This window comes from Rhamphochromis longiceps, linkage group LG1 (genome assembly GCF_057381845.1).
Source record: "Rhamphochromis longiceps isolate RC_006_pf linkage group LG1, R_longiceps_female_GT1.1, whole genome shotgun sequence".
Taxonomy (NCBI): domain Eukaryota; kingdom Metazoa; phylum Chordata; class Actinopteri; order Cichliformes; family Cichlidae; genus Rhamphochromis; species Rhamphochromis longiceps.
The window spans coordinates 8,340,552-8,349,602 of NC_140557.1; the positions used below are offsets into that span (position 1 = coordinate 8,340,552).

General features: G+C 39.0%; 1 protein-coding gene across 1 annotated transcript; it reads left to right on the forward strand.

Annotated features, from left to right (window-relative positions):
• Window positions 1-5,210: 5,210 nt before the first annotated feature.
• Window positions 5,211-8,902, forward strand: cyp1a (cytochrome P450, family 1, subfamily A). Its single transcript, XM_085421486.1, has 7 exons — window positions 5,211-5,365; window positions 5,758-6,620; window positions 6,712-6,838; window positions 6,937-7,026; window positions 7,245-7,368; window positions 7,540-7,626; window positions 7,868-8,902. Exons 2-7 carry the CDS (start codon window positions 5,781-5,783, stop codon window positions 8,163-8,165), a joined length of 1,566 nt encoding a protein of 521 aa, XP_085277612.1. The 5' UTR covers window positions 5,211-5,365; window positions 5,758-5,780; the 3' UTR covers window positions 8,166-8,902.
• Window positions 8,903-9,051: the final 149 nt, after the last annotated feature.

Sequence of the window (9,051 nt, forward strand, 5' to 3'; positions counted from 1 at the left end):
ATCAATCTTCACTTTTCACTTGACAAGCGTATGTAATTTCATTTTAAAAAATTTTCTTTCCAGTCTCCAAATTACAAATGTCATGATACACACGGTCTCATTTATAGTAAACGTGCTGTACATTTGTGTTACTTTGAGGTTTACCTTTTGAATTCACAATTAAAGGAGAAGCTGAATAAGCATTAGAAGGGCACACAGTGATTTCACACATGAAACTCAGGTTACTAATCAAGAGAAGTACTGCTGTGAAAATGAAAATGATTGTATCCTCTGATGTGGCTCAAAAAGAATCTTTCCAAAGATGAAAAAAAGAAATGGTGATGAAAGACATGGGAAATGTAAAGCCCCGGGGCTTGACTCGCAATTGTTGAATACACTAAGATTTAGAATATTATTGTATGTGTTGCTCAAGTTGGGGCAAAATTTTCAAAATCAGCTAATGAGCCACAATTTAATGTAAGAGCAACAGAAAACAGGTGCCATAACTAATCAATAGACCCATGAAAAAGAGACCTGTTGTTGACAAGAGTTACAAGGGAAACTCCACAGACAAAGGTGATAAGAATTAAACATGATTCTTCCTTTAAGACCATTGAAGGGAAATTCCTATTTTCTGTTTTATTTCCCTGGAGGTACTGTACAGCTGTCAGTACAGCTATCCTAGACCGGGTATACCTCCACTGTTTTATGCAGCAAAAATTGGGTTGACTGATTATCAGATGGTTTAAGCAAGTATTGTATGATTGTAGTCGTTCGTGTGGATTATTATCATCTAATAAATATCATTCATCATTATTATTTTATAGAGTTTAAAAAAAAAACAAATTATAGCATTATAAGAACCAGAGTGGTGTGCTTTATTTCTCAGCTGATTCTAAATCACGAAACTAACACACAGAAAAAAACCAGCCTCCTCACAGCACTGGTATGCAAAGAACCACGATCACACACTTAGGCAGTACACACCTGCTCTCAAGGTGTGTGCGTGACAACCTTTGCGTGAGTAGAAACTTACCAACCTTCACAGTCATTACACCAGCTTTTATGTCCAAGAATTCTTTAAGAGGTATATGGCTGAGGGCAAAACATTTTTTTTTCTTGTTTTTTCTACTCCCAGTCCTACTTCTCTGAAATGGACACATTTGCAAACTTAGACCAAGCACCTTCAGGCCAATGTACAGCCTATCACTGTGATCTCTTTGGTCATTTGTACACACAGCTTAGTATCTATACAGTAGCACAGCTGATGGCTTCCCGTTGTAGCAAATAATCTCTTTAGTCCTGTTAAGAATGTGCCCCTCACCACAGCAACTCTCCTGTCACTCACATCAATGCTCCCACATCTTTCCTCACCTGCTCCCCACGTTTGTGGCATTTACAGCTGTTGAATACTGCTCACCATTTGTGATGTGACACACACTCCTGCAGCCACTGTAAACACAGTATTCTCTGTAAAAGCTCCCATGTCAGGCGGTCCGCACACAATCTCAGTCGCATTCATCTCAAATCGGGTTCAGTTTTATCCCTGGGGCTTATTGACACCCATCACACAACTTACAAATGCAACAATTGAAATGTGATCCGTTTGATTCGGAAACACTTCAAGTGGTGTATACTGTATAATGCCAAAGGGATACTCCAATGCTGTTCCAGATTTTGGATTTACTTAGGTTCACTGGACTGCATTAAAGTTAATATTTATTCTTTTCATATTATTGAATTCTGACACTGCTGAAAGATGAGTTTCTGTTACTTCCTCAGCTTGGCAAAATCTTGCAACTGTTGCAAAGGTTTTAATGCAAGGTAAACATAATCTTTTCCCTCCATAACTGCATTATAAACCTGTTTTATAATTTATTTATGGTGTTACGATAATGATATGTAGGGCTTTGTAGGGCTAGTATTGTTACAACCAGTTTGTAGGGCTAGTAAAAATGTGACATATTTAAAACATTGTGAATAAAAATAGAGCTGCTTCATTGTAAAAGGAAAATTAACTTCAGCAGATCATTGTGCAGTTACGTTTCTTTACATATTAAAGAAAATATTTGAAGATTACCACACATGATCACAGATCTAAAAGCCCTTTTTACTGCAGTGACCTCTTTTGTTAAAATTAATTAATAGTTTTGCCCAGAAACTCCATCCACCTTGTTCTTATCCTTGCAAAACCTCTGGGAACTGCTGCGTGACAGAAAGGGTGACTGGTTCACCTTGTTCCTAAGTTTCAGTTTTCGTAACTTTCTTTGCCTGCTTTAGGTGGATTCTCGCCTGTGTGGCAGTTCGGAATGGCCCCACGGTGTTACATGACTGCAGTGAATGAAGCCTGAGTGACAGATTGCATGACTCCAAAGCCCCAAGATCCTCGCATTTACAGAAGCTATAGCGCGCAAATATGTGCACCTTCGTGCCCAAGCAGGGTGGAGAAAAAAAGTGTCTGCGCTCTTTGTTCTGCAAGTTTAAAACCCTTGTGTCTTTTCCAGAGGCTGTTGCCTTCGCGTGACTTGACCAAGCAGATTTAGGATTGTCCAGAAGACCGAGACCCTCCCCTTTGGACGGCAGCTCCGCTTCTCACGCAATCTGCAGCACCAGAGGCGCAGCGCCGTGGCGCACTGCAGAGTCTCGGGAGAATCAGCACTCCCATCCCGGAGGAGCACGACAAAGCTCAGCGTCGCCGATTTTGCGCCCCAGATGAACAAAGAAAAGTTTTGCCTTTATTTATTTATTTATTTATTTGTGTGCTAGTTTAAAGTTATTCGTGAGTTTTTTCATCTTAATTAAAAGAAAAGGGGGGGGGGGGGGAGTAAAAAGGCAAATCAATCAATCAATCAATAAATTGTGGTTATGTGCTACACCCTATTAAAGCGAACGGGATACTTTCAACAACCAAAGAATAGATTTCATTTTTAAAAATTAATTTTCCACCCACATTCACTTGATGAAGTTAATTAAAGTCTTTAGGCTTAAAAATGTCTATATCACGGGCAAAACGCATTAAAATACATTTGTCCATAATATCTTTCTCTTTTTCCTGCTATTTAGCTTGTATGGTGGTCAGAGCACTCTTGGTGGTGTTTTAAATTAAGGCTGAGTAGAAATTTTCAGGATGTAACGCAGAGACTTTTCATGTCACTCTGCATAATAATAAATAAAATGAAGTGAAATGAAATGTGTATTTCATAGAAAATTAGGCCCAATAACAGGCTTGGTTAAAGTTTAAAGCCCGAATTATAACTGACACTTCTGATCAGGATTTTTCCAGAGCAACACTATTTAAAAGGCTGCGATGGTGAACGCCGTGCTTTGATTGGTCATTTTTAATGTTTTACCAGTGCTGCTTAAAAAATAATGCTATCATGGACATTTTTGATCTACTGTTTTCTGAGAAATGGCGATTGTCTGAGTTTTTGTTCCCTCACAATAATAATAATAATAATGATAATAATAATAATAATAATAACCGCCAACACGGCCCAACCCTTTAGTTCATCATCTTTGCATTGCTGTGGCTGGAATAAGAATTCGGAACCCACGATGGACTGAGAACAATTTTTCAATATCATTTTCAGAGTCTTTCCAAAGCTCCGGGTAAATACAAATCACACGGACTTTCAGAGAAAATTAACTTTTTGAAGAACTTATTGCTGCATTAAAATCAACATTTGCCTCCAATCACGTCGTAGTTGAACAAATATTCAGAATATTACATGTTTCGTATAATTAACTAATTAGCACTAATACACAGGCCTAAAAAATAAAATGTATATCTGTCTGTTGAATAACCGTTAAATTGCTTTGTGATGACATTGTGATTGTACGTTAAAAACACAACTAGTAAGTTGATTGTAAAAGCAAACGTATACAATTAGGTCATGTTGAAAAAGGTCATCTATATTCTGATCATAAGTCCCCGAGAACTTTATAGTAACACATTTTGACATCTGTGATCACACAAACTGAAGATCAGTGAAATGTAAAGTGCAGGTTGCGTTCTGTGCGGGATTCTTGCTTAGAAGCAAGTGAGGATAGTTTAAGAGTTCAGACTTTTAAATCTTATTAACACTTAATTCTACAAGTTTTTCTTTATAACAAATCTCATGCAGACGTATAATAGTAAAGACTATATATATTTTAAGGGAAATAATTAATCAATATACTTATACACTTGCAGGGTGGGGGCAACTTTAAAAAGCTTCACTTCTCAAATGAAGTTATTATTAAAATGCAGTTGTTAACCCCTAAATTACACTGTGTTCTGTGTAATTATATACTGAAAGAATAAAAGTGGTGACAATAAGATATGAATACTGAACGTATCTGTCCCAGCGCTCGAGCAGTGAAACCTAACTGCTCTCCCTCCCTCCCTCCTTTCCTCTCTCCCTCCCCTCCAGCATCCCCTTCAAAGGAGAGGTGAGGGCTTGATCACTGTGCTCTCACGCAACTGGTCAATCTTTAACTCCAGCGGAGAACTAACAGGTACAAGCACGCAATGGCATCTGACTGTTTTATCAGGACTTAAAGCCGTCTGGGAGGTTACAACTGGGGGGTTGTCACAAACGTCCGTTCTAACTCCAAATGTTTTAAGCATGACGAGGTCCTTCTGTAGTTCAATAAGTTATCATCTTTAGGGGATACATTTTTCATGCAAAACTGGGCGCAATGATGTAGGTGATTTTCGACTCATTGCGCTGTCCATTCTTGCCCAGTAAAACCAATTTCACATCACGCTAGTAACAAGCTGCCCTAAATTATCGATACAAGTTACAGCGGGTTATAAGTTGGTCGAAGGAATTGCTGAGACATCACCGAGTGCTTGGGCAAGAATCACGGAGATGCAACAGCCTGCAATCATTGGCAATGAGAATAAGAACAGTATTTTTTACCGCTCAGACTGTGACACTCGAAAAACAAGCTAAATCAGTCCGAAGAAAGTTGGCACAAGGCAATGTAATCACAGATTAAAAACCGTTCTACAGTTGTGGAAGTTATAAAAAATGATTGTGCCATATGTGGCCCTAAACAAAAAATATAAACTCATATAAATGATAAAGACATGATGACTCCTCTTTGCATTTCTTATGTATTTTTTTTCCAGAACACACGCGCGCGCGCGCGCAGGCAGGCACGCACCGTTTTTTCTGTACTAAGTTCATTCATGACAAAAAAGGGAGGGAGAGGGGGCAGGGTACGTCACAAACAGTAGCCAATCAAGCTGTCGAGCACAGTATAAAGCAGGAGTCCATTGCCGATTTTAGGGACATCAAGAGTGTGACCTCACAACAACTCTTCCAAACATTTTACATGCACTTTGGAAAAACTACTCCAGGAATCAGAGTGCCGTTTCTCCTGCATCAGTTCATCAAAGGTAAGCTTAAAACATGCATATACAAAATGGCAAGAATGCAGCAGACTGATTTATAGGCTGACTGACTTATTAGCTGGAAGAAAAGAGAAGTGCAAAATGGAGATTATTTCTGCTAGAATAACTTTGATGCATTACTTAGTATTTTCACCTGAATCATAGACTGTAGTAATTAATTTATACCTATACACATAGGCCACTACTTTGCATAGACTACCTGTAATAAGTGCTGGTGTGCTTTTAAAAATAAAAAGCCAAATAGATACATGCAAATACACGTCAGTTCTCAGTTACTTCAAACTTTATAGTGAATGTTTTCTACATGTTGCGTAACACTTATTTCTCTCTCTCCCATTGTCTACACTGCTCTAATGCACCTGCAATTTAATTTACAGGTTGAAGCCAGAAAAACGTCATCATGGCACTAATGATACTGCCATTCATTGGAGCACTGTCAGTATCACATGTTTTGGTGGCTGTGACAACAGCGTGTCTGGTCTACCTGATTATTAAGAATGCACAAAACAAGATTCCCGAGGGGCTTCAGCAACTCCCTGGCCCAAAACCCTTCCCTATCATTGGGAATGTGTTAGAGCTGGGAAATAGACCCTACCTGAGTCTCACTTCTATGAGCAAACGCTACGGTGACGTCTTCCAGATCCAGATTGGCATGCGTCCTGTGGTCGTTTTAAGTGGTAATAAAACAGTTCGACAGGCTCTCATCAAACAAGGGGACGAGTTTTCAGGCAGACCTGACCTGTACAGCTTTCGCTACATCAATGATGGCAAGAGTCTGTCTTTCAGTACAGACCAAGCTGGCATTTGGCGTGCCCGCAGAAAGCTGGCCTACAGTGCCCTGCGTTCTTTTTCCAACTTAGATAGCACAACCCCAGAGTACTCATGTGCCCTGGAGGAACATATCAGCAAAGAGACTGAGTATCTGATCAAAGAGCTCAACACTGTCATGAAGACCAAAGGCAGCTTTGACCCCTTCCGCTATGTCGTCGTCTCTGTTGCCAATGTCATCTGTGGCATGTGCTTTGGCCGGCGCTATGACCACCATGACGATGAGCTGCTTAGCTTAGTGAACCTCAGTGATGATTTTGTCAAGGTTGTGGGCAGTGGTAACCCAGCGGACTTCATCCCCCTTCTTCAGTACCTGCCCAGCACAAAAATGAAAAAATTTGTGAGCCTCAATGCTCGCTTCAGCAAGTTCGTTCAAAAGCTTGTCACCGAGCACTATGCCACCTTTGACAAGGTACGCCTCACACTATACAATATTATTTAGCTCATTGTACTTTGCAGAAATTACAGACATTAATTTAGATGGTCCTTAAATCCACTTTTAGGACAACATCCGTGACATCACAGACTCCCTCATAGATCACTGCGAGGACAGAAAGCTGGACGAGAATGCAAATGTCCAGATGTCAGATGAGAAGATTGTTGGAATCGTCAATGATCTATTTGGAGCTGGTAGGAGAATTATTTTCTTTGTGTTAAATGATATAATCATAAAGGAACATAACTTCGGAGAAAAAAATATTCTGACCGAACTTTTGTGTCTCTCCTAGGTTTTGACACCATCTCCACTGCTCTGTCATGGTCACTGATGTACTTTGTGGCTTACCCTGAGATCCAGAACAGGCTTTTTGAAGAAATTAGTACGTATAGTTTTTTTGGGGACATATTGTATTTCTCTTACATGATAGATTTTTGATAAAAGAACAACTAAATGATAAGAAAGTGCATCGATACATCTTGTTGCTCTCAAAGCAGAATGATTAACTGTAATTTGGTAATCACTGACAGAGTCAGAAGGTACAATGTCAATCCTCATCTTCTCGTACGCTAATATTTTATCATCTCTTTTCATTTTCAGAGGAAAAAGTAGGTCTCGATCGTATGCCTGTTTTTTCTGATCGGAACAACTTGCCCCTTCTTGAAGCCTACATCCTGGAACTCTTTCGCCATTCTTCATACCTGCCCTTCACAATCCCGCACTGGTGAGATTCATTCATTTTGTAATAAGAAAGTAAAAGGATATAGGTGTTAAATGACCTGCCAAGTATCACAGAAGACCAAAAAGATGGACACAAAACAAGGCTTTTACAGTCATAAAAATAAACGTGAAAACCTGTCATTATGCAATGAATTAACACTTTGTTGTTTTTTAGCACCACAAAAGACACATCACTGAATGGCTTCTTCATCCCCAAAGACACCTGTGTCTTCATCAATCAGTGGCAGATCAACCATGACCCGTAGGTTTCCTTTGCTACATTTTTACTTTGCCAAAACGAATGATGCAAACTGACTCATATTCAAAGCTACCCTATACTAGAGAAATACAGTAACATGTCTTTCACCAGGCCATTTTATGGATAGTTGTAAAGAAAGACAATAGTAGTCTTTATTTCCTTCCCCAAATCTGCCTAGAGATTTGTAAGCTTTCAAGCCTGTTAGCGCAATATTTTTTATTCCTCTTTTTTCTGAACCTTTCAGGGAGCTGTGGGAAGATCCATTTTCCTTCAAGCCAGAACGTTTCCTGAATGCTGATGGCACTGAGGTCAACAAGGTAGAGGGAGAGAAGGTGATGACTTTTGGCTTGGGAAAGCGACGCTGCATTGGCGAGGTCATTGCACGAAATGAAGTCTTCCTCTTCTTGGCTATCCTCATTCAAAAACTAAACTTTCAAGCTTTACCTGGAGACCAGCTAGACCTGACCCCAGAGTATGGTCTAACAATGAAGCACAAACGCTACCATCTGAGAGCCACAATGCGAGTTAAGAATGAGCAGTGAGGTTCCTTGTAATGTACAATTTGTAACTTAGTAGGTGATATAAGCTGAAGCTGTAAGGATCAAAGTTAGAATGTAAGACAATGGATATCAAATTTGGCTTAAAGAGCTAATAGCATTAAAGCAAATAAGCAGAGTTTGCTTATTGCACAAGTGATGTCCAGGTCCGTGTCTCTTGTTCTGTTTTTGGTTCGCTAAGAGATACTTCTGCAAATGGCTGCTGCTTCTCAGTGAAGTTTAAGGAGTTAGTTTGTTTCTCTTGCTGTGTTGTTAGCAGCAATATAAACTGCTCCCATTCAGAAATGAAAACAAAACAACTGAACTTTGGGACAAAGCATATGTCTTACTGGGTGGATAGTTTAGTATGCTGCAACCAAACCTTTTCTACGGGACTCTGAAGTGAACATATTTTACCTTGTGATAACATTTACACATGTAAGCTAATTATTTGCATTCCATTATGCTGTGGATGTAAGACACACTGAAGCTATATCTGTATCCCAAAATGTGATTTTGAGTGAACACCCAGACTTTTGTATTTCATAATGTTGTTTTTGTTTGTTTGTTTATTTTGTTTTTAAGATCATAACATTTATATTTGCTGTGCAATTATATGACTTATCAAGACAGCATTGCGATCAATTGATTTTGGAATATATGTAATACACTTTTATATTTCAGTTGGTAATGTACAAAATGTAAGGGCATGAAACCTTGATACACAAATAAAAATGTATTTTAATTAGTTGTTCTCGTTCATCTTGACTTGGGGGAAAAAAGACCGCCAATAAATGAATAAAGAAACAAATAACACATAAATAATCACAATATAATTAGTTTTGTAGAAGAATCGTGTACATAGTGAGATTATGTGTGAGTATTGATCGTC